At 43.8% G+C, this 24,019-nt stretch overlaps 1 protein-coding gene across 4 annotated transcripts; it reads left to right on the top strand.

The window, feature by feature from the left end:
* Positions 1–14,353: 14,353 nt before the first annotated feature.
* On the top strand, positions 14,354–20,770 carry LETMD1 (LETM1 domain containing 1). Of its 4 annotated transcripts, none has more exons than XM_044678005.1 (9): positions 14,354–14,466; positions 14,862–15,013; positions 16,126–16,241; positions 16,708–16,790; positions 17,652–17,838; positions 18,013–18,114; positions 18,234–18,386; positions 18,848–18,944; positions 19,418–20,770. In XM_044678005.1, the coding sequence occupies exons 1-9, from the start codon at positions 14,354–14,356 to the stop codon at positions 19,486–19,488; spliced, it is 1,074 nt and encodes a 357-aa protein (XP_044533940.1). In that variant the 3' UTR covers positions 19,489–20,770. The 4 variants fall into 4 exon arrangements, with proteins under 4 accessions (XP_044533940.1, XP_044533939.1, XP_044533941.1 ...); XM_044678004.1 differs by having other exon boundaries at positions 14,354–14,468; positions 14,840–15,013; XM_044678006.1 differs by lacking the exons at positions 14,862–15,013; positions 16,126–16,241; positions 16,708–16,790.
* Positions 20,771–24,019: the final 3,249 nt, after the last annotated feature.

Below are 24,019 nucleotides of genomic sequence, written 5' to 3'. Positions count from 1 at the left end.
ACAAACAAACAAACAAAAAAAGAAATATTCACTCTCTGAACAGAATAAAGGTCATCAGGGAGAATAGGTTCAAATTTAAAGTCAAAGAATATATTCATATGCTCTAGACTGGTAGTCCTTTTTCTGTTTCATGGAGTCCTAATTCTGTTTAGTTCTCTGGCAAGTTCCTTGAAATCCAGAAGTCCTTTTTTCCTACTGTATCCAATTTCTTCTAAGGGTGTAGATGTTGCCACTTGTTATCACCTGTTGCTAATCCAGGGTAGGCTGGTTCCAATAGACATTGCTACTGATTTCAATGGACTACAGACATGCCAGAGGGGGTGAGGAAGGAAAGAGAGACCTTTTCATTCATTCATTTTTGGACCTTTATTATCAATGTTTATTCATAGCCTATATGTGACTATGTGTATATAGTTTATGTGACTATCTGAATATAGACATATACCCCATTTGTGAATACTACAGAATCAGTGAAAGTCGTTTTTTATTTTATTTTTTATTGACAAAAAAACTTGACAAATAGCAATAACAAATGTCCTTCTATAAAGAATAGGAAATGTGGATTGTTCATGACCCCATAAATCTTTTATTTGAATAGCTTTTTAAAAAGTATATATTTAACTCAAAAGTTCTAGAATTGCCCTTCTTATCTATGTCCCCTTGTAAACTCCCTTCTGCTTTCTTGTTTATTTTTTACAAATGTTTCACTGATTATTTTTCTTTCTTTCTTCTTTTTGTTTTTTTTTTTTTTTGTATAGCTAGCACTGCTCTAAACTTCCTCTTCATAACTCCCTATCCCCTGGACAAAAAATATAAAACCTTTCCTGATTATAAATATCATCTCACATAACTAATCTAAACACTGACTTTGCCTCAAATTGTTTATTTCATTCTGTGTTTCCTGGTCCATCATCTCTCAGTCAAGAGGGTAGAATCAATCAATCAATTAATCAGCATTTATTAATATGCCAAACACTGTGCTACATTACAAAAAAGAGAAAAGACAGTATCTTTTCTCAAGAAGCATACAATAAGTGGATTGAAAGCCAGGCCTAAAGACCAGAGGTCTCTAGGTTCAAATGTAGCCTCAGATACTTTCTAGTTGTGTGGCCCTGGGCAAGTCAGTTAACCCCAATTGCCTAGCTCTTACCGTCTTCTGCCTTGGAACCAATACACAATATTGATTCTAAGACTGAATGTAAGGATTTTTTTTAAAAAGAGGCTAATAATTTAGTAGAGGAGAAAACATGCAAACAAATTTATACAAAGCAAGTTATATACGAGATTAATAGAAAAATCATGAAAAAAGCAAAGGCACCAGAATTAAGAGGAATTGGGGATGGCTTCCTGTAAAAGGTGGGATTTTGTGGCTATTGTTCAGTCTTGTCCGACTCTTTATAAGCTTGTGAACCACACTGTCCATGAGGTTTTCTTGGTAATGATAGTGGAGTGGTTTGCCATTTTCTTTTCCAGTGGATTAAGGCAAACAGAAGTTAAGTGATTTGTCCAGGGTAACACAGCTTGTAAGTGTCTGAAGTCAAATTTGAACTAAGGTCTTCCCAACTCAAAATCTAAAGCTCCATCCACTGAGTAACCTAGTTGCCTCCTTGGTAATTCTGACATGGTGGGGTTTTAGTTGGAACTTAAAAGAAGCCAGGGAGGTCAGTAGTTGGAACAGAGGAGGGAAGAGTGTTCCAAGCATGAAGGGCAGCCAGAGAAAAGGCCCAGAACTGAAAGATGGAGTGTCTTGTTTGTAGAACATCCAGGAGGCCAGTGTTACTGGATTGGAGAATGTACTTGGGACTAAGGTATAAGAAGCTTAGAAGGCTAGGCACTGGCTAGGTTAGTTAGAGCTCTGAATGCCAAAATAGTTTGGAAGTATGATCCCTCTTCACCTTCTGAAGTCATATTTGATCAATATACTGACTGTTGTTCAAAGACCTTTCAACTGTTTTACTTTAAGAGTGTTGTGGTTACTTACAAATGGTTCTTCTGATTCCTCTCACTTCATGCTACATCAGTTCATAAAATCCTCTTGGGTTTCTCTGAATCTATTCCTTTCGTGATTCCTTATGGTTCAATAATATGTGTTTCATTCAGATTTTTATCCATTTCAGACATACAATTTAGAAATAGCTGATCTTGAAAGTGACCACCAGGGGGCAGCTGGGTAGCTCAGTGGACTGAGAGCCAGGCCTAGAGATGGGATGTCCTAGGTTCAAGTCTGACCTCAGACACTTCTCAGCTGTGTGACCCTGGGCAAGTCACTTAACTCCCATTGCCTATTAAAAAAAGAAAAAGAAAAGAAAGTGACCACCAGTTTCCACTGCTAACCAGCTCAGACAAAGAAGACAATTGACACACTCAGACAAATGACCCACTGCTCCTGTTACTAAGGCTTCTATAAGGATTTAGTTTATTTTTACAGTACCACATGACTGTAGGCACAGAGTAAGTTGAGATTCCTGGAAGTGATTTCTTAAATTCTATCCACCCTATTATCCTCTTTCATTCAACTCTGAACCACGCTCATTGTCCCTTTGTCACACCTACCCAAATGGAAACTGAAGGATTAACTTGATGGTTTTGTCTCAACAGGGGTTAGAGCAGGGGTCGGCAATATCTGGCTCTTTTGAGGGCCAGATCAGGCTCTTTCTGCAGGAGCCATAAAGTCCTTTTTTTTTCAGGCGCTGTTACAGGAGCCGCACTGTGAGCACTGTAGGGCTCTCATGAAATGACATTTTAAAAAATGTGGCATTTATGGCTCTCACGGCCAAAAAGGTTGCCAACCCCTGCATTAGAGGATCATGGCCTCAGAGGCCAATTAGTCCAACTCCTTCATTTGACAGATGAGAAAAATGAAACTCAGGAAGATCTCAGTGACTGTCCACAGTCACATTGCCATGAACCTATCTGTTCTAAAATATGGATAGCAGCTCTCTTTGCTGTGGCAAAGACTTTGAAACTGAAGGGCTGTCCGTTGTAAGAGGGAGATTTTATGTAATATATATTTAAGGTGTGGCCATCAGGAATCAATAATTCAGATTGATTCCACAATTAAAATAGACCCAAGTCAGGATCTGGTTTAAGGTAGTTTATTTACAATTAGGAAGGGTAGAAGGTAGGGAAATAGAGAGAGGGAGAGGCTAGTCCTGGCCCGCAGTGGCCCGGACAGAGAGAGGGTTAAAAAGCTAATTAAACTAGATTACACACCGCAAGGCCTTAGCAATTAGGGAGGCAAGAAGCCTACTTAAGGTAGGAAAAGCCAAGGTAGGTCCAGGAAGTCAGCCTAACTTACCCACAGAACAGTTCAGAGGAGAAGCTGCCTGAGGTCTCAGCCGAGATCCTTCAGCACCACATTCAAAGCACGAACTCCCTTAGCAGGAAGTTACCAACATACTTAAAGAGATGGTGTCTTTCCTCACACTTCCCGTGGGTCCACCTCTAATTCAAGTGGACAAATGGCAGCCTCTGCACTGATTTTGGACTGCCCAAAGGGCAGTCCCTTGTTCTTGATTTGTTACTTATTGTCACGTGTGGGTAACTCATCTCCCTCCACACTAAGGGCGGTGGGGATGACATCATCTCTGTGGCTGGAGTTCTAACTATGAATGGGCTTGAGCTAATTCCATTTACACACCATCAACTGGAGAATGACAAAACAGGTTGTGGCACATGGTGATGATGGAATACTACTGAGCTGGGAGAAATGACGAGCAGGTTACTTTTGGAAAAACAGGAAAGACTTACCTGAAATTATGAGGAGAAAAACAAGCAGAACCAAGAGAACATGATAGGGGCAACTAGGTGGCTCAGGGGATAGAGAGCCTGGTCCGGGATTGGGAGGACCTGGATTCAAGTCTGCCTTCAAAAAACTTCCTGTGTGACCCTGGGCAAGTCACTTAGCCCCAGTTACCTAGCCCTTAGCACTTTTCTGCCCTGGAACCAATACTTAGTATTCATTCTAAGACAAAAAGAAAGGGTTTAAGAGAGAGAGAGAGAGAGAGAGAGAGAGAGAGAGAGAGAGAGAGAGAGAGAGAGAGAGAGAATATTATATACAGAAACAGAAATACTATTTGAAGAATGGCTCGTCTATGTCCCACCCGCCAGAGAAAGAACTGAATAATAGAAGTAAGACAGACATCATTTTATACCTATATCTCTTTGTCAAATGATACCTTCTTGAACAGGAAGAGAGAAGGGAGGGATGGAGTTAATTGAGATTTTTTTTTTTTTAACCCTTGTACTTCGGTGTATTGTCTCATAGGTGGAAGAGTGGTAAGGGTGGGCAATGGGGGTCAAGTGACTTGCCCAGGGTCACACAGCTGGGAAGTGTCTGAGGTCAGATTTGAACCTAGGGCCTCCTGTCTCTAGGCCTGACTCTCACTCCACTGAGCTACCCAGCTGCCCCTTAACTGAGAATTTTAATGCAACAAATGAATACATTTAAATTTAAAAATAAAAAAAATAAAATGACAAAAAAAAGTACCTGAAAGGAAAGAGATTTAATACATGAAGGGACAGGAGACATACCCCTGAAGCTTTTAGAGAGAATGAGAAGTAGTGCTACAGAGAACAGAGAGGGGGGACCATACCGATGGGGCTGAAGCAGAGAACAAAAACCCAAACCATCTTCTGGGAATTACTAGAAGGCTGCGGAAGGGAGAAACTTCCTACTGAGTCTGTAACTGGGAAGAGATACGTTTGTCTCCAACAGAGCAAGCTGCACTAATTCAACCTTCAAGAGATAATTGCTGACTAAGCTCTCTGGGGACTTTGAGTAATGGGGTAGTAGATGGACTTGGACGTGGTTCACCACCCTGGAGCCCAGGCTCCATCCAGTCTGCTATACCTTCATTTCATACTGGAAAATAAAGCGATGCCCTTCTAGATCTCAGTTTGGTTTACATTATCATCTTGCTTTGTCTTTACAAAAAGGAAAAGATTCCAAAGAATCTAAACATTTAAGCCTGCACATATATAAATGTGTACGGATGCATTAACCCTTCTTTCACTCCTATACATTTCAGGGGGGAAAATCATTTTCTTTGTTGTATAATAATGATCTCGAAGGCAGCCTGAGTTTGTTCCCTTCATCTGCATATTTTGTCACTGTTTGTCTGCTTCCTTGATGAGTATGTTCCTTCTCTTCCATTAGACTGGGAGCTCTTGAAAAGCACAGGAGATGTATGGACAATCAACCGAGGGAAGGGACTAGAATTAAGGAGGATCCAGAAAGGCTTCTTGTAGAAGGTGGGATTTTAGGAAGGTAGCCTAGAGCATTCTGGGCATCAAGTAGATACCCAGCGAAAATGATGGAATGTCTCATTCAAGGAATAGCAAGGAAGCCAGGATCACTAAGTCACATAATCCAGTGGCAATAGAGTGGGGGGATGTAAGGCATTAGAAGAATGGAAAGTGAACTTGTGTGTGTACAGGGGGGTTGGCAGTGGGGGTGTCCAGGTGATGAAGAACTCTGAATGCCAAACGAGGGGCTTAAAAAACTGTGCGCCTTACTTTCTATCTTGGAATCAATATTACGCATTGGTTTGAAGGCAGAAGAGCAGTAAGGGCTAGGCCATGGGGGTTAAGTGACTTGACGAGGGTCACCCAGCCGGGGAAGTGTCTGAGGCAAGGTTTGAACTCTGGACCTCCCACCTCTAGGCCTGGTTCTCTATTGTGGAGGTTAAAATTAATTTGAAAAATACTAGATATTATATTTATGAATACTTTATTAATAATAAATTAACAGAGACATAATTAAAAGGTTACTAACCAGCCCGCTCCCAGGAACAAAAGAGGAAGAGAGAGGAGTTAGAGCCAAATACAAAATAATAATGTGACCATGCAAATGTGGAGGCGCAGGAGAGATTAAAGGGAATTTTGAGGAAAAGGGATTTATGGGGGATCAAAATCTCCATTTATACACTATCCACTGAGCCCCCTCACTGCCCCTCAACAAAGGATTTTGTATGTGATCCTGGAGGGCTAGGGAGCCATTGGAATTGAGTTTGAGGTTGACAGATCAGACCCACACGATAGGGAAATCACTTTGGTGGCTGAATGGAGAATGGACCAGAGTGTGGAGAGACATGCCAGGGAGTCCAACCAAGAGGCTACTGAAAGAGTTCAGGTGTCATGTGATAAGGACCTGGACAAGAGTGGAGTCAGTATCAGAGAAGGGAAGGAATATATGTGAGAGATGGTATAAAGGCCAAAACTGACAAGGCTTGCAGCAGGCATTACACTCCCTTACTCTCCCAATAAACTCTGCCATATCTCCCTACTCTTGTCTCATTCATCTCTTAGTCCATGATGAAAGCCAGGTTGGGAGTCTGGGGGATGGGGATGATGAGGCTCAATTGTAATTGAGCTCTATAGTACTGAGTGCATTATTCAATAGTAATAGGGAAGTTAGGAAGAAGAGGATTTGAGGGGAAAGATCATTAGTTTAGTGTTAGGCGTTTTTGACAGCCTTTAGACCCTCCTTCATCCAACACCAGTCAAAACTAACAGCCCTCCCCCTCCCCAGCACCTGTTGGAACCATGGAACAAAAGACTGGTATCACCTGTTCCACAAGACAGAACATGGAGACTCTCTGTGCCAGCCTGACAGATCCAAGACAAACGATGTACCATCCCCTGCTCAAGAACTCTTCATTCCTGGCCTGTGGAGTGTGGAGTAATCCCGTGTTATTCTCACGGTAGTGACTGGCTAGCAATATTGATCCCCCATGAAATATCCTTATACCCCCAGTAAAAACAGTAAGAGTCAGTCCCTTCCCATGAGACTCTGGTCCCTGTCTCTTGTCTCTGTCTGTCTCTCTGTCTCTGTCTCTGTCTCTCAGCCAAATACACCCCTTCCCTTCCCTTCCCTTCCTTTCCCTTCCCTTCCCTTCCCTTCCCTTCCCTTCCCTTCTGTTTAAACTCTCAGGTCAGAGCTCCTGCAGCCAGCCCTGTGTGAATGGTGCCTGCCCAAAAGACTCAGGTGAGGTCAAAAGAGAAATAAAGGCTCTGCAAAAAGCAGGAGGGCAGCTTGCCATTTTCCCCACCCACTTTCCCCTGAGAAATCAGCCAGTTGGTGCTGCTCCCCCATCCCGGTTATCTGGCCTGGCACCAAAAACTTCCAGGAATTGTGCTTGGTTGCATACTTTGTAAAACATCCGACCTTTCAATGGTCCCCAAAGCTCCCATTTTGCAAGATAGTCTCATAGTTCGGGGGGATGCCAGGATCCATCCAGGCAGAATAAAATGTAACACCATGTAATGATGTTGTGTGAACTCAGAATTGTATTTGTCCTATAAATTGGGGGCTTTGCTGTCTTTCTGTGGGCATGGCAGGCTTGATGGAGTGTCCCTGCTCTTGTGCAATAGAGAATAAAGCGTTTTCTGTTTTGCATTCCTAAAGGCCTCTCACGTTTATTATTTGGGTGCTCCAGGGCACCCCTCGGTATGGAGGAAGCCCAATTTCCACTCCAAACACTGGGAAACACCCCCCTGCCAAACAACCAATGAGATGAATCCAACCTGCTTTAGCCTCTACACCCCTATCCTTCCCCAACCTATAAAAACCTATGACTCCCCCAGCCTAGACAGGACCCTTTTGCTAATCCTCTTGGCATTACACTCCCTTACTCTCCCAATAAACTCTGCCATATCTCCCTACTCTTGTCTCATTCATCTCTTAGGTCAAGCCCCCATCAGCCAGAAAGACAATTTTAATTTTAAGAAGTATATCCATTCGAGATGTCTAATGAGCAGTTGTACTTTGCCTTGGTACTTTGCTGAATATTAGAAGACACTGGAGGGCAGCAGAGAGGCTAGGGATGGATAAATACATCTCAGAATCATCAACATCGAGATGAGTGAATCCCTGGGAGCTGATGAGATCACCAACTGAAATACTATGGGGAAAACTGTGATTAGTGACCATGATCTGGATAAAGAGCCAAGAAAAAGGACTGAGGAGTGGTGACAGATAGGAGGAGAACCAAGGGAGAGAAGAATCCTGAAAACCTAGAGAGAAAGGAACATCAAGGAAGCTAAGAATGATCAATAGTGTCAAAAACTTCAGCGAGATCAAGAAAGATGAGGTCTGAGAAAGACCATTAGATCTAGGAATTAAGAGATCATTAGTAATTTTAGAAAGAGCAGTTTGGGTTGAATTGTGAGGTTAGAAAACAGACCGGAGAGAATTATGAAGAAGGTAAAAGGAAAGGAAAAGGAGACATCTGTTGTAAATGGCACTCTCAAAGACTTTAGCCACAAATGGGAAGAAAGTTATGGAATGATAGGGAAAGGGATGGAAAAATCAGCTGAGAGTTTTTTGAGCACAAGAACACATTCACATGTTTATAAGAAATAGGGGAGCATCCATGAGAGAGAGAGAGAGAGAGAGAGATTTGAAGATTAGTGAAAGTGGGGATGAAAGAAGAGGCAAACTGGAGAACATGGAATAGAATAGGTAGATATGTAGAGGGTTTTGACTTGGCAAGGAGAAGAGCCACATTATTATTTGAGACATGATGACAAAGAGAGTGGCAAAGAGGTAATCTGTGGTGAATGACTTCCATTTTTTCAGGGAAATATGAGGTAGTGTTCTCATCACGAGGGTGGGTGGAAAGGGAGCCAGAGGAGCTTTGAGAAGGGATGAGAAGATTCAGTAGGGCAGCTGCATTGAGTGGGATAGTGAGTTAATTAGGGAGATGCAAAAGAGTTGCTTTGTAGCAGTGAGGGCCAGCATCTCACACCATACACCAAGATAAAGCCCAAATGGGTGTAATACCACACAAATTAGGGGAGCACAGAAAAGTTTACCTGTCAGAGTTATGGCTAAGGGAAGAATTTATGACCAAAGAAGACACTGAGAACATAACAAAAAATGAAATGGATGAAGTTGCTTACATCAAATTAAAAAGGGTTTGTACAAACAAAATGAATGCAGTCAAGATTAGAAGGGAAACAACAAACTGGGGAAAACGTTTTCTAGCAAGTGTCTCTGACAAAAAGTCCAGGATTTCATTCAGCAGCACATGTATGAAATGATGGTGGGAGGGATTCAAGGATCAAGATGGGGAAGGAAGGAGAGTGTTAATAGAGCTGGGGCAAGGCACAGCCCACAGGGGTCACTCTGTGTAAATAATGTGCCTTGTACTTTGCTGAATATTAATAAATCAGGTAAGCAGAACCCAAGATGGCTATAATCAATGGTAAATAAAAAATCCCTGCCTCCTGTAATTTTTCTTAAACACTTTTTTTGGCCACGGTCGCTGTGGACGTGCCAGCCCGCACACTGAGTTTGGCTGAAGGCAGTCAGTTCCAGATGATGCTGGGTAAAGGTCTAGATATTTAAAGTAAGCCTGGGCGAAGGAGACCTGGGTGAGGTCAGTAATTGGGGCAGGCTAGTCCTTGGGTTTCAGGGAGGGGTAAAGGAGAAGAATTGTCCAAAGATTCCTGGACTGATCCAGTGAGGGTTTTCCTGGTCTTACTGGTGCTTAGAATGCCCATTAACTGGGTCCTACCAAGCTACTGGGTCCTATCAGCCTACCAAAGGCTGATAATGATAAACTTCTCCCCAGCCCAAGTTCCATTCACCTTGACTGGGGCGGGAGGTTAATGCTTTACTAACAGTAGTTAAAGCCTTGAGTGGGAGGCTTTTATTGGTCTACGCTATGCCCTGGGCTTATCTGTCCATGTTACAGGCTCTTAAACTGTACATTCCTAGAGGTTAGCAATTGTGTCTACTTAGCCTTGATTCTGACTTCAGAATCCTGGAGTGCCTGGAAGATAAACAGGTACTTAAGGGAGGCCTTTTGGGGATGGTTATTGTCTGAGTAACCACATTGATGACGTGAAAGGCTGTGCTTGCCTGGACTGTTCAGTAAAGCCTCTCAGACTTGCTCAGGTTGAATATTCTTAGCCCACATGGGCCTGCCACCCCCTGGTGAATCAGAGCAATCTGTTAGTAGGAGGTCTGACCACATCACACACTTTTCCCATCCCACCTCCCCGACACTGTCCTGGAATATATGCCATCGGCTCTGTAGCACCTGGAATGTCAAATATCAAATCCTCTGGCCTTTGAGTCCCTAAATAGTCTGCCATCCCTACCTTTACAGTTTTCTTACATCTCCCACTTTCCACTGATCTGCCTCCCACCAAGCAGAGGTTCAGTATTTTCTTGAATATCTATGAACAATGAATTTCCTCTTTTGAAAACTGTCAGAAAACTTAAAAATATTAATATTTTATGTATTGAAATTAATCTAGTTGCCAAACCAGTATAGTTGTTTGTAATGAAGTTTAATGGAAAGTTTCTAATAGGTATTCATACATAGGTGTATGTATTTGAATTCTTTGTTTATAATCTTTGTCCATATTTCTATTGTAAATTGGATTTTGCCTTCATTATTTCTTCTTTTTTTTTTTAAATCCTAATTTCTGTCTTTAGAATTGATATTGTTAACTTGGAAAAAAACACAGAACTATTTAAGTAGTCAGAAAGACCAAATCTTTAATCTGGAAAGGGTTAGAGGTCCAATATTCAGCCACTACACAGAGCCCAGTGCCAAGAACTTTACAGGGTCTACATCCTGGGACTCCTGGGAGAAGACACCATAGTGGATGCTTTCTCCAAAGCGTGACACAACTCGGGGTCTTTTATACCCTCTGTAGAACTTGGTACAACAAGCCTGGGCAGGCAAACTGCAAGCAATGAGGGGTATCAGGGAGCCTCAACTATAACCATTACAAAGGTCAAACTAAGAGCTGGGCTTCCTGAGAGGAGACTTTAATACAATGGCAGAAGCTTCTAAAACAAATAAAGATACTCAACATTTGACTCTATCTACTAATCTTAGCCAAATTAGAGTTCACAAACAGTTTAAGGTCTATAGGTCAGCCCCAAACAGGTGAGCCTGGTCCTGGGTTTCTCAAAGGGCAGGGGTAAACTCAGGGTGTCCACATTTCAAGCTGACAATACTAAATATCGCTTCTAAGGCAGCAGATCTGTAAGGGCTAAGTAATCAGGGTTAAGGCACTTGCCCAGGGTCACTAAGAGCTGTATGTTTAGGAATACGGATCCAGAGAGTATCTAAAACCCCAGGTAGTTATAGCTCTTCTCCCTCTCTCCCCAGCTCAAATGACTGAGGGGTTATTGGGGGGGGGGGTATAACCCTCTTATGTTTATAGTTGTTCAGTTACTTTTTTCAGTAGTATGAATATTTTTGCCACTCCATTTGAGGTTTTTGTGGCAAAGACACAAGAGTGGCTTGCCATTTCCTATTCCAGCTCATTTTACAGAAGAAGAAACTGAGGTAAACTGGGTTAAGTGACTTGGCTAGAGTCATATAGTTGATAAGTGTCTGATTTGAACCCATGTCCTCCAGACCTAGCTCTCGGTCCACTGAGCTGAGCCTCCTTTTTATTTCTTAATAGTACCTTACACCTTTTAGATGTCAAATTTTTAATCTGTCATATTTCATAGTCAATTTTTTACCTTATTTTCTCTTATGTTGTTTTTGTTGCACAGAATTCTCCTAGGATTCTTTTGAGAGCTGGTTTGGAACAATATCCCTAAAGCAAACTAGTTAACTCACTTTATGTCCCCACTGTTAAGCAATCTCTGGAGATGGCAAATAATGAGCTCTGATGTTCGACTCTAGGTTTACCTTGCACCCCCAAATTATAAGAGTGTTTCAGGCCAAACTGTGTGCAGGAAAATTCCTTTGCTTCCTCGAATTCTTGTTAAGGCTAAAGAACTGGTCAGCCTGGACTTCAAAGGCTAGTGATAATAAGAAAGACCCTTAAGAGAATTATCCTCCTTGGATCATCCTCTAGGAGGCAGCTTTCCTTCTATGCTGTCCTCCCAGCCACATTCAACATGAGTTCATGAGTTCTAAATTAATAAATTTCTCTTTTCATTTCTAAGCTAAGTTATGAAGTCTTGCATTCTTGCAACGGGTACCTGGCCCAAACCCAGGGGGTTCACCTCAAGCCCCCCACAACAATGGGGTAGTCTGATCTTTCAAAAGGAACTAAAATTAAGCCCTTTTTCACAAAAATTATCCTGAAATATGGTCTCTGCCATCCATCCTGTTTTCCCTGGGGTGTCGATTTTTTTTATCTTGATATAGGAGATTGTGATATTATTTACAGTTTAATTATATCAATTTCTATTTTAAATGGAAGAATACCTTTTCTCTTACTTCTGGTTTACCATTTTAGCCTGGTAACCTTTTGGGATCCTAATCCATCATCCAACCTGATGACACAGGAGAGCACTGAACTGAGTCAGAGGTTTTGTATGTAAAAATTAGCTACCCATCACCTATTTTGAGTCTTGGCATTCTCCTGTGTGAAAGGTTTGGGCTATGACCCCACAGGCTCTGTCCAATTCTAAATCCTACCTCCTCCTCCTCCTCCTCCTCCTTTTAAACCTTTACCTTCTGTCTTAGAATCAATACTGTGTATTGGTTCTAAAGCAGAAGAGCAGTAAGAGCTAGACAATGGGGGTGAAGTGACTTGGCCAGTCACACAGCTAGGAACGATCTGAGGCCACATTTGAACCCAGGACCCCTGACTCTAGAATCCTACCATCTTTTCATACATTAGAGGTCATCTCCAGATTAGATGCATTTCTCAGCCTCTGAGAGGCAAAGGTGATTGAGAACTCACCGGGAAGACAGGAAGACTTGAGGAGGAAGCCATTGCTCTAGGCAGCCCAAGACTCTTAAGTTAGGGAGAATGTGCAATAAGAGAATAGATAAAAATCTGAGACTCCTCTCTTGACCCCTTTTATGATCCACACCTTTTCTTATTGAAAAACATTATAGCCTTCTAGGAAAACTTTAAGTTCTTAGTAAACCAGCACTTAATGAGTTAACAGCCTTTTTTTCACTCAGCAGAGTAAAGCTGCAGCTGTGGGTATCTCTCTAACTGCTCCAGGCATCCCAAGGTCACGGAGTGGCAAGCTCAGGCAAAATAACTTTTAGATAAAGTGAGGCTCATTTTTAACCTTGAGACTGTTTCTCATCCGGCATTATCTTCGTAAGAAAATTCTTTGTAAAACTATAACTTTATTGTGCTTTGATGTGACATAATTTGTGTTTCTGCGCAAAGGGGAAGTTTCAGGGGGGTTCTTTTGTGTGAAATGAGTCTTGAAGTATATATAATAAACTCCATGCTCCTGGAGCCAGAGCTGGAAGCATGAAGTAAAAGACATTTCCCTTGTCCTGTCCTCATTTCCTTATCAACTAAACTGTCATCAGATTATCAGAGATGATAAAGAGATCTCCACAGGAGAAGATGCTCAGGGAGTTGGTAGATGGAGTTATTCCCTCCGGAAGTTCCCCAGACTGGTGAAACCATCAGTCCCGGTTTTGCATGGGAGAAAGCATAGGTTTTCTGAAAATATGGAATTACAAAATGCTAGGTAGTGTTATTACGGGACCTTGAAGATCAGCCTGAGTGGAACCAGGAAAATGTGAAATGCAACAAATATGCAAATATTTACTTGGAAACATAGGATTACCAAGGAAACCAATTTTATTGAAATAATAATCAGAATATTTTAAAGAATTGTTGGAACCCAGGTTAATTGGTGAAGTTCATCTTCCTCCCCTTTGCTGTACAGATGGGGGAAACTGAGATCCAGAATGAGGTAGGGACGTGTCCGGGGAAAGAAATAAGCAATTACTAAGCGTCTAGTGTTTTATAAATATTTCATTTTTGCCTCACAACCTCCCTCGGAAATAGATTCTACTGTTATATTCCATTTTACAGGCGGGGAAACAGAGGCAAAAAGCGATTAAGTGGCTTTTCGAGGATCCCACAGCAGGGAAGTGCCTGACGACGCATTTGAACTAGTGTATTCGACTCTAGGCCCGGCGCTCTCTTCAAGTGTGGGATCCGAGCCGCGGTCCAGAGTGGGTGTAAATGGAAAGCGAATACACCCCTAGTCTGCATGCAGGACCCATCATGCCCGCTAGGGACCGCCAGGGAACGCCCCGGAACCAGACTACTGGCAGCAGCCATGTTGGAAGAGGGCGGCGCCCGAAGGCGCTGCCCTCAGGGATCACTGCAGACCTCAAGGTCGACCACTGCAATTGCACTTCTGCCTGAGGAAACTCGGGAATACTTCCGGAAGGCCGTTCCCTAGTGGGCACTTGACAAGTCCCTCTCTTGACTTGCTTCAAGCTCTTTTTAAGTCCCTCCTTGGACTGGAGCCAAGCGCTGGGCCGAGAACCGGAGCCACCCAATCAGCTTTCGGAGGAGGCGCGTGCGCGAATGGATTCGGGACCTCACGGTAACCCTTGACCTCACGACAGCCTCTCCCCCTCCCCCCTGTGTCAAGATGGCGCTGTCCAGGGTCTGCTGGAGACACATCTCTCTAGGCGGTCCCCCGGGACCCCTCTTCTCTCTGCGGCTACAACCTGGGCGCCGGAGCCCGGCCTGGGGGCCTCCTAGGTGAGGAACTTCTCCTCCATCGCCCTATGGCCTTTCTCCGGCATTCACTGCGCTCAGGTTCTACGCTTCTCCTCCCCCAGTGTGGCCCCTGCGTGTTCAGCCCGCTCCCCACCCAGCAGGGCCCCCTGCCAGGACCCGCCCCTTTTCCTCCTTCTGCTCTCTGCCTCTACTCCTCCTTCCCTCCTCTTCCTCCACCTCCCTTCCTCTCCTCCATCCCCTTTTTACCCCCCGACTCCGAAACGCATTCAGAACTCTTGCTTAGCGTTCAGCTTCCTCCCGGCCGGCCTTGAGCTCCCTTCTCGTGGGCTCTAGAGTACAGCAGGGACCAGGTGAAGGGAAGCCAAAGGAAGCCGGGAACCCTGATGACTGATAGTGTGTGATCTCTTCCCCTGCAGACATTCCAGGCTTCACCTCTCCTCCAAAGTAGCCGTGAAGAGCGTTTTCTCTTTCGTGGTGACCAAGGCAAAGTTGGTTAATGAGAAATATAATCGCTTCTTGGAGCGTCGCTTCCCCCGATTCTATCTCGTGTATTCACTCTTCCTGCAAGGTAAAAAAACAAGGCAGGAATGGAAGCCGCTGGGGCTGGCTCTTGGGCAACGAGCAACGGGTAAGAGCGAGTGTGATCAGCCACGAGCTGCCTCCTGGAAAGAAGAGCTGGGCCAGAATCACTCCCACAGCCCGCTGAGCAAAATTACCTCCTGACTAGGGCTCCAGACACAGGATATCTTGGTAGTAAAATGAGAAACCATTCCTGGGCCTTCCCACTTGTGAAATCTCTTTTCCTGGTCTCACAGCAGATTGTAGCAGACTCCCTATTAGGCCTGGAATGGGATTCTTCAGCATTGGGGAAAAAAGCAGCCCTGTGATTTGTCTACTGAGGGAACAAAGGCCTCCCCATCCAGCTTCCTATGGGGACTGAAGCCAGTCCACAAGTAATTTAGTAGTCAGGATGCTCAGCACCTTACTGGTAGGAAGTAATAATTATGGGTCATTGAGGTGGCTGTGAACAAAGAGCCTGGCCTGGAGATCAGAGGACCTGGCTTCAAATGTGGTCTCAGCACTTCCTAGCTGTGTGACCCTGGGCAAATCACCTAATCCCAATTGCCCAGCCCTTACTGCTCTTCTGTCTTAGAATTCATTCTAAGGCAGAAGGTAAAGGTTTAAAAAAAAAAATGTAAAAAGTAAGGTGCAGACATGTGTAGACATTTCTGGGAGATTATGATGTTTGGAAGATAAGTTTAAGAAAAAAGAAAGTCATAATTAGATGTGGCCCCTTCAGTAAAGCACAACAGAAAACAATAAGCACAGTCAACAGAAAGTTTGTGACTGCTGGAGAGGGGAATCAGTGACTGGAATATGAAGGCTTGGGGGGCAGAAGTGGCCATGAGTGGTGATTGAAACAAGAGAAAAACAGTTTATCAGACAAAAGGGAAGGCAGTTATCCCAAGACAGTGCAAAAGTCTAGTTTGACTGGAAATGAGGGGTTTTATTGGTGGAAAATATAGATGAGTGCAGCAGAGATTAGGGCAGTGTTAAAAGAGACTTAATAAATGCTTGTTTTTTGGATGGGGAAGGGTGAATGTGCTTGTTAAGCAGAGGGTTGATAGGATTCCAACTTGGATACAACCTCATCCTCTGTGTTTTTATTTAATGAGGCAGGATTTCAGATGCTTTGGGCTGATGCAAAAAAAGCTAGAAGAATAAAGGCATTTATGGCCCAGCAAAAATTAATGTTTCATCAGCTTTCATACCGGGATATGGAGCATATGAGACAGGTATGGGTCAGAGAATTGGGCTGTGTGGGGGAAATGTATTTGGCATGATTTAAAGAACAAATCAATGATTTATTTCTTTTTCTATTTCATTCATTTTGCTGGCTGTGAGACTAGAAGTTTACCATTCCTTTTTAGATGTGGGTGTTCTGTAGGCATGTCACTGAGCCAGTTATTTTTTAGAGCAAATCTCCCTGGAGCTTTAGGCACCTTTCTTTATAGAGAGTTCTTTATTTAAAAAGTAAGCATGAAAATCCAAATGGGTTGCTGAACATAAAGGAAGACACCTTTAAGGGTAAACTAGTGAACAGCCTTGAAGCAGAGAATGAGGAACATTCCCTAAGATGTTTGAAGGCATCTGATCCCTTTCTGGGAAATAAGGAGCCCATTCTGCAGTGGGATGGGGGAGGTCCATCATAGGTAGGCACTTCCCAAGCTGAAATAGCAGCTATGTTTACTTTCTGCTCAGTTTCGACGAGATATCACCAAGTGTCTTTTCCTGGGCATCATTTCCATCCCACCCTTTGCCAACTACCTGATCTTCCTGCTGATGTGAGTATAGACTTTAGGTTTTTAAGCCACAGCATTTTTAGAAAGGTCACAGAATCATAGTACTGGAAGGGACCCTAGATAGTATATTTTGCAGATGAAGTTTCTGAGGCCTAGAGAAGATTTACCCAAGTTCATATGGGTAGTTAAGTGACAGAACATAGTTTTTGAACCCAGAACCGCTAACTTAACTCCAGTTCTCTTTTCCTGCAGCTTCATATATCATAACATGCTCCAAAATTTTCTAATGGAAAAACTTTTAAAACGTTTCATTTCTGAACCTTGGTGGATCTTATCAAACTAGCTTCCTCAGATATCATTCTTCCAGAAGATTGCCTTAAGCTACTTGGCAAGTACTCTGAGAGAACAGGGCAAAATGGGATTGGATAGGGTAGGCAGCGATTTGTGGCACTCATAAAAGTTCTCAGGGGCAACAGCCAAATCACTAGAGGCAGAGCAATTTGGGGCTCCCCTCTAATGTAAACTCCATATTTTTATTTTATCTTTGCCATTGTTGATGATGACTGGCCAAACTGATGCACCACCCATTTTTTTTTCATGCCGTGTGCATGCATAAACATGGTTCTGAAGGGTGAAGCTTCAGCCCTTGTGTGCAATATCCAGGACCATTTGTAACTCTGACCTTTGTTCTTCACCTTGGTTCAAAAAAATCCTCTCCTTTTGATTGCTGCATGTCAGGCTAGTTGTCTATTCTTACTTCAATGTGTTTTTTGTTCCTTAGTCAGAAACTCAGCTAAAAGAGAACAGTTAAGGAAATCAAGTATCTCCTTTCTTTTCCTAACATCAGCTCCTGAAAGCTTTAATTTATGACAAGGAGATCCTGACAGGCATTTTTTCCTTTAGGTACTTGTTTCCCCGGCAACTGCTGATCCGGCATTTCTGGACCTCAAAGCAGCAGATGGAATTCTTGGATATCTACCATGCTTTCCGAAAGCGGTCTCATCCAGAGATCCTCAGCTGCTTAGAAAAGGCCACCCCTTTGGTGTCAGATGAAGCTCTCCGGTGGCATTTGACACAGCTGTGCAACAAGGTACCTTCTGGGTTCACTTTTCCTAGGAGAAAATTCCCAGAATTTCCATGAAACCAGGTACCAAGCAGAGCAGACTTATGGTGGTGCCAGATGAGGTGTGTACTGAGGGGCCTATTTCTTCCCTCCCAGGTAGAATGTCAGGGTTTAACCACCACCATCTCTTGCTTTTACAAGGTTCGGAATGGTGCTTCTCCTGGGGTAGATGATCTGCAGCCTTTGAGGGAGTGTTTTTCTGACTATCCCCTGAACATGGTTTATCTTTCTACTGCACACATGGTAAGTTTTTTGGGCTTTCTTCCCTCCTTCACTCCCAGCCCCTACTTAACCTTGAGCCTCCCTCTCCTAATTGAAGGAATAATACGTGACCCCTGTCCTTGTGTGCCGCCATGTCACAGAAAGCCTTGAGTCGGGCCATGCTTCTCACACCTCACCTACCCTCTGTTTTGCTGAGATACCGTCTGCGTAATCACATCACTGTGCTTCACCAACTAGACAAAGCTTTGAAAAGACTGGGGATTGGCCAGCTGACTGCTCAGGAAATAAAATCGGTGAGAGCTTGGTTTTAGCCATAATCCTAAACCTTTGTGGAGCTCCATGATCATGCTGGGGTTTGGAGCCACAATTAGGCTTAAGTAGGTCCCACTCCTTGTTCCTCCTCCTCTAACCCCTTGTTCATCTGTGATTATTGCAGAAACTGGGCAGAGTTCTGGGTGCCTAGTTGTTGCTTTTTTGCCTCTGGGGCACCAACCTAAAGGATACTGTAGCTCCACAGTACAGATTACCCAGCCTACTTTGTTTTTCCTCTCATTACCAGCTCTCTTTCTCTGCTGTTGGCTCCTCAACCAGCATGTGAGAAACTCAAACCTGTCTAAATCGCTCTGGTTGAAAGGTTTGTTGCAGAGACTCTTAACTTAATAAAAGGAGGTTCTCAGACCGAGCACCCATTTCCATTCTCCTGGCTCTCCTTGTCCCCACAACTACTGAGAAATTTTTCTTTGGCTGTGTTTAGGCTTGCTATCTCCGTGGCCTGGATTCTACCCACCTTGCTGAGGAGAAGTGCCAAAAATGGCTGAAAGACTGGCTACAGCTTTCCTGTAGCTTGAGAAGTAAGACTCTGTTTCCTCTGTGCCTCTGAGTACTGTGACCTCTCCTTAACTTAACTTGGGGTCTGCTGGGGACTCCCGAGTGTCAGGTGGGAAGTGGAAGAACCTCCCTTGCTAGATGAGCAAAGTCCCCAGAGTTAGCTGCTGGATTCAGGAGCCCTGGAACCCCGAGAGATCAATGGTGTTTAGGAGCATATTCATTTCACTGAAGGTTCTACTTAGATTAGATTAAGAGATAAGGCTGAATGGAAAGAAGACTTGTGCTTTGGGGACCAAGCTCTATAAGAGTGGGTGGAACTCCTAGGACACTCATCTTTTGATTTCAAACCATTGGTACTTGTCAGCCTATTCCCAGGCCCTGATACCAGTTTATACATGTGTATACCTCATGTCCTTTTCCTCCCCACCCCAGCATGCTGTGGGCTTGGGGGCCAGGGCCTCTGCCACTGCAGGACTAACACTGGTGGTGTTTTCAGGCAGTGAGATGTCCCTCCTGCTGCATGCTGTGGTCTTACTTTCTACCAGCTACCCTGGGAAAAGGCGCTGAGGGAGCCACTAAAAAGAACAAGACCGTCCTAGATCTTTCTTGGAGATGTGGCCTGGGACCAGGTGCCTGTCAGCCCCAGACTCCTAGACAGAGGAACAAATGCCTTATGGTGTGGTACCTGAAGTAGGAGGAAAAGCTACTGTTTTCCTTCCAGCTAGAACTGAAAATGAGTCCATTTGTGACTCTGGTGGGGTCTGTCCCTACACACAGTGTTATCTGGAAGCAGCCCTGTGCATGGACCCTTTTGTGATCATAATCAAGTTCTGGTTCGGGAAAAACAGCCTGTTTCATATTCATTAAGGCCCTGTCTGCTGCTAGGTTCCTTCTGGCTGGTTTTCCACTGAACTAAATAAATTCCTGTATGGTACAGGGAACAAAGCTACTTGAACTTAAGCACTTATGCCCCCAAACAGTCTTCTGTCCCTTTATAAAGTTGCCAGAGAGGGATATTCTTCACTTGCTGGCCCAATATTTTCCTCTACTCCTTTCTAAGTTTATCCCTCACAGTAGGCTACAGTAGTTAGCTCCTCTCTACCTACCTGAGATCCTGTAAGGAAAGGGGAAAAGGGAAGTATTTCCCTTTGGAAGAGAACCTTTCCCCATGTACTCCCCTCACATGTTTACAGTTTCACCTGCCTTGTCTTAATGTCTGGGCTATTATATAGTCCCTGTGGATCTTCTTAGACTCTGGCTCCTTTAATTGTGTAGTGGATAACCAACTATCTCTGCCACAGAGACTGTAGTGTTTGGGCCACAGAGGACCCTAGAAAAATACCAGTTAGTGCCTGGCTCAGTGTGTCCATCTGTGGGAAGGTCTGCCCTCAAGAGACTGTAAATTGGGCTAAGTTTCTATATGTGTACATGTCAGTGACTTATAACTTATTGTAAATACATGAAGCAACGTGTTCAACCACAAGATCTAATTAAACAAATGGCTACAAATTACTTCAATGTTCTACTCATTTTGTAAGAGACTGTCTTGCCTCAAGAAAAAGGTGATCCCAAATTGTGACTTAAGCTATAAATTATACAAAAAGAAAGTGCTACAGACTAAAATTGTGCCTTATTTCTTCTTTAAATAATTCTTAGGGTCCTGATTGTATATAGACAGATTTCACATATAAATTTGTGGACCTAAGTATGGAAAACAAGTGGCAGCTGGACAAAGATCCCAACAAAAGAAATAAAGTGGCCCCAGGAATGTAGGCCAGCTAAGGGATAAGAGAATACATGTTAAATATGAGGAGGGCCAAGAGTAAATGATGCTCTAATAGAATAAAGAATTTTTCCCTTGTAAAGTGTTGCCAGTCCTGACATTAATTCTTACTTCTTATATATAATTCTACACACACAACTGTAGATAAGGTGTCTGTCGTTCCTTTCCTCACAGAAAATAAGACTTGTATTTTGCCAGGGAAAAGCATCACACGCCACTCTTTTGAGCATTTGTTTAATTTTACATTTAAATATTTTCTTTAAATACAGCATTATCACAATGGAAGAACCTAAAAGTTTTCCTCCCTCCTCCCTTCCCAACCCCCCAAATGCAAAGAACCAGACAAACTGCGTTGGATTCACATCAAAAATTACTACCTGCATACAGAGGGAAATTTTGAAAAGAATCATTAGGGGGTTGTAAAGTCACTTTTTCCAAATAAGTAAAGACAGAGCAGAGAGGAAGCCATCTGCTTTTGCAGTCAGTGACCTAGCTGCCTAGCAACCATGAACCACAGCTGTTCTGTTCAATTCAAGTAGCACCAGAAACAAGATGGGCTGGTCGGTAGACGAGGCTCACTGCTCAGCAAGACAGTTCAATTTAGCTCTCAAAAGGGAAGGGCCGATGGGGATTAGGAATACAGGATTTTGTTAAGGAAAAAAAAAAAAGTGAGGCTGCATGAAGAAGTAGTTTTCCAGGTAGAAGCCCTGGGATACAGGGTGGGTTGGACCATGTCTGCGATGGACAATTTGTCTTATCTATCCTCGCCTGCCCTGGAAATTACAGAACGAGCTTTTCTCTAGAGAAGTCCACCGGTAACCCAGTCCCTATAGATTGAAGGCCTGTCTCGAAGTCTGACTGTTCAGGGGAAGTGCACCAAGTGATGAAACCATATTTCCGGGAAGAAATGCCATACTTGGTTAGACAAGGCAGGAAAAATTAAGAATGTAGAAAATTGTAGAATGGGCTGAAATGAGCATAATTACTAAAATACAAGTGCTTCAGACTCAGCTAGCAGCCAAAGTAAGGGGTTACAGTTGAAATGCTGCTGTGGATGAATATTAAATTCAAACCACCAGCCCTTGAAAGAAGGCAGGCAGACCAAACTCATGTGCATAGCACATGTTCTTCATATTTTACTTTACTTTTTGCTAACCACATTGGGGAGCAGGGGCTAACAGCCAAAAAGTAGTGGTTTTATTTCTTCCTCTTTAAGAAAAGAAATAGATAATTATCACTTATAAAGAGGACATTCACTCCAAGGAGCAGGTGTTAAGAGCACAACAGACAGAAATAAGTCATTTCATCCTCTGCTTGAGCAAGGAACTCTACAGATCTCAAGAGATTACTCCACAAAATATCTCCAACTCCAAACCTTTAAAATTTAGAACTCTTAGCATTTGCAATCACACAACGTAGCACTCAACAACTAGCTTGTTCTGCTAAAGAGCCAAAGTATCATCGAAACCTAAGAGACCCAATAGAGATTTCCAATTCAACTCCTACTGTGGAATGGAGTGTAAAGGCTTTCCTCTTCCCTTAATCCCTCATCCCTAGGAGGGTTGGTGTTATAATGGTAGAAAAGGAGAACAAAAACTCATCACTGCAGACTGACCACATTCTTTGCCCCATTAACAGTAGCAGATTCCCCAAAGAAGCAGCTGATTGAGTAAATGAGCATAGCCAGGATGCAGAGAAAGGCTAACTGCTTAGTCCTTCTGCCCCAGGGAGGAAGACAGACCTTCTTGAATGAAGGTACCCTACCTAAAGCTTCCTGGCAGAGTTGTGCATTTGTTAGACACTTAAAGAAGAAAGAGGGTCTACGAGGGCTGGAACCGCCCCCCCCCCCCACAAGGGCCCACAGGAGAAAACAATTCAAGTGACAGATCAGGGATCACCACTGTGGGGAGGTCAGAGAACATCACATGTTCCCTATATTAACCTGTTCACCAAATGGGAAAATGGCTGGTTTCTATAAATCACCGAGGTTTCTACAGCAGAAGGCCCATTCTGGCCCTTTCCTCTCTTAGTACAGGGAACCACATGATATTCAAACCAGAAGCACCACCAGGCTCCCACAAAAGAAGTGTCAGACCAACAATGTATGGAAATAAGCTTTTATCTGGCCCCTTTGGAGGGAGGGAAATTCAAGGGAAGGGGCACTTTGTTTGCCATGCTGTTCAAAGATTCCCACATTCTGGTCCCCTTGGAAGAAGAGTGACTTGAGAGACTCAATCCTTCCTGTCAGATCACAGCCTCTTCTTCCCAATGGCCCAGAAATCTTGGGGTTTTAAGACAGCACAGTCCCCCTGTGCACCAAGACCCTTCAAGGGATTAAAAGTTGGGGTTTGGTCTCCTTGTGTCCATCTTTCCTTTCTTTTAAAATATCTGTACAAATACCATCTCCAACCCCCACCCCCCGCCACCTCCCACATATCCCTTCCACCCCACCCCCCCTTCTCCACAGACCCCAACAAAATAACTTGGGAGCAGCAGTGGCTTCTTTCAGTTTTGTTTTAAAATAGTATTAGATAAAATAAGTGAATAAATAGAGATTGGGAGAGGGGCAGTGTTCCTCAGGTCACACTGGCAGAGGGAGTGCCAGAGAGGAGTCCTTAGGAAGCTGGTCCTGATCACAGACCCCACCTGAGGTTTGCTCTATCCCACAGCCTTCCTCACTGTCTGTGTGGAATGGAAGGTTTGGTGGGGACCAGGTAGGACGGAAATCATCACATTCAGGCCCTTCGGGGTTACAGCTTTCTGGCAGTAAGGATTCTGAAGTGGGCGATTTCCCCACCTCTGGTTTACTGAGGGCAGCTGGGTCTGTGGGGCTACAGGCCACCAATGAGGTAGCAGGAAGAGAAAAGACACTCAAATCCTTTTCTATGGGAAACGAAGGGGGGATTTCAGATGTTTCTGAATTAGGTTCTTCCTTCATCCCCAAGACTGACCTTTGCTCCACCTGGTAATAGACCACAGGGCTACTGTTCAAGTAAGAGGGTTCATTCACTGTTGGGGCAGCTGGGTGCTCAGAGTTCTCAGCAAAGCATAAAACTGAAGAGCCTGAGGGAAGCTGGGCTTGGATGAGGATGGGGGCAGTAAGTCCTGGGCACAGCTCTTCAGGAACTGAAAGGGGCTCTTCCAAGATGCAAACACCCAGGTGGCTCTCGATGCTGGAGTCCAAGCTGGCACTGGAGCCGCTGGAGTCTTCAGCTTTAAGTCTCTCCAGCTCCTCGGCGCTCTGCAGGTGCATCACAGCCGTCTCATTTTCAGCAATGAACTCCTGAAAGTCCTGGGTCTCTGAGTCGTGAGTTC

The sequence above is a fragment of the Gracilinanus agilis genome, chromosome 5 (assembly GCF_016433145.1).
Source record: "Gracilinanus agilis isolate LMUSP501 chromosome 5, AgileGrace, whole genome shotgun sequence".
NCBI classification, from domain to species: Eukaryota; Metazoa; Chordata; class Mammalia; order Didelphimorphia; family Didelphidae; genus Gracilinanus; species Gracilinanus agilis.
The sequence above is the reverse complement of the archived record's forward strand: the minus strand, read 5'-3'. Positions and strand labels throughout refer to the sequence as shown.

What these genes read in the sequence shown, in the direction of transcription:
- LETMD1 (XM_044678004.1), top strand. Translation starts at nt 14,354, where the DNA reads ATGGCGCTGTCCAGGGTCTGCTGGAGACACATCTCTCTAGGCGGTCCC. An exon ending in TACCTGATCTTCCTGCTGAT is followed by an intron (nt 16,791 to 17,651) that starts GTGAGTATAGAC and finishes TTTTTCCTTTAG; the next exon opens with GTACTTGTTTCCCCGGCAAC. An exon ending in CTGCTCAGGAAATAAAATCG is followed by an intron (nt 18,387 to 18,847) that starts GTGAGAGCTTGG and finishes GGCTGTGTTTAG; the next exon opens with GCTTGCTATCTCCGTGGCCT.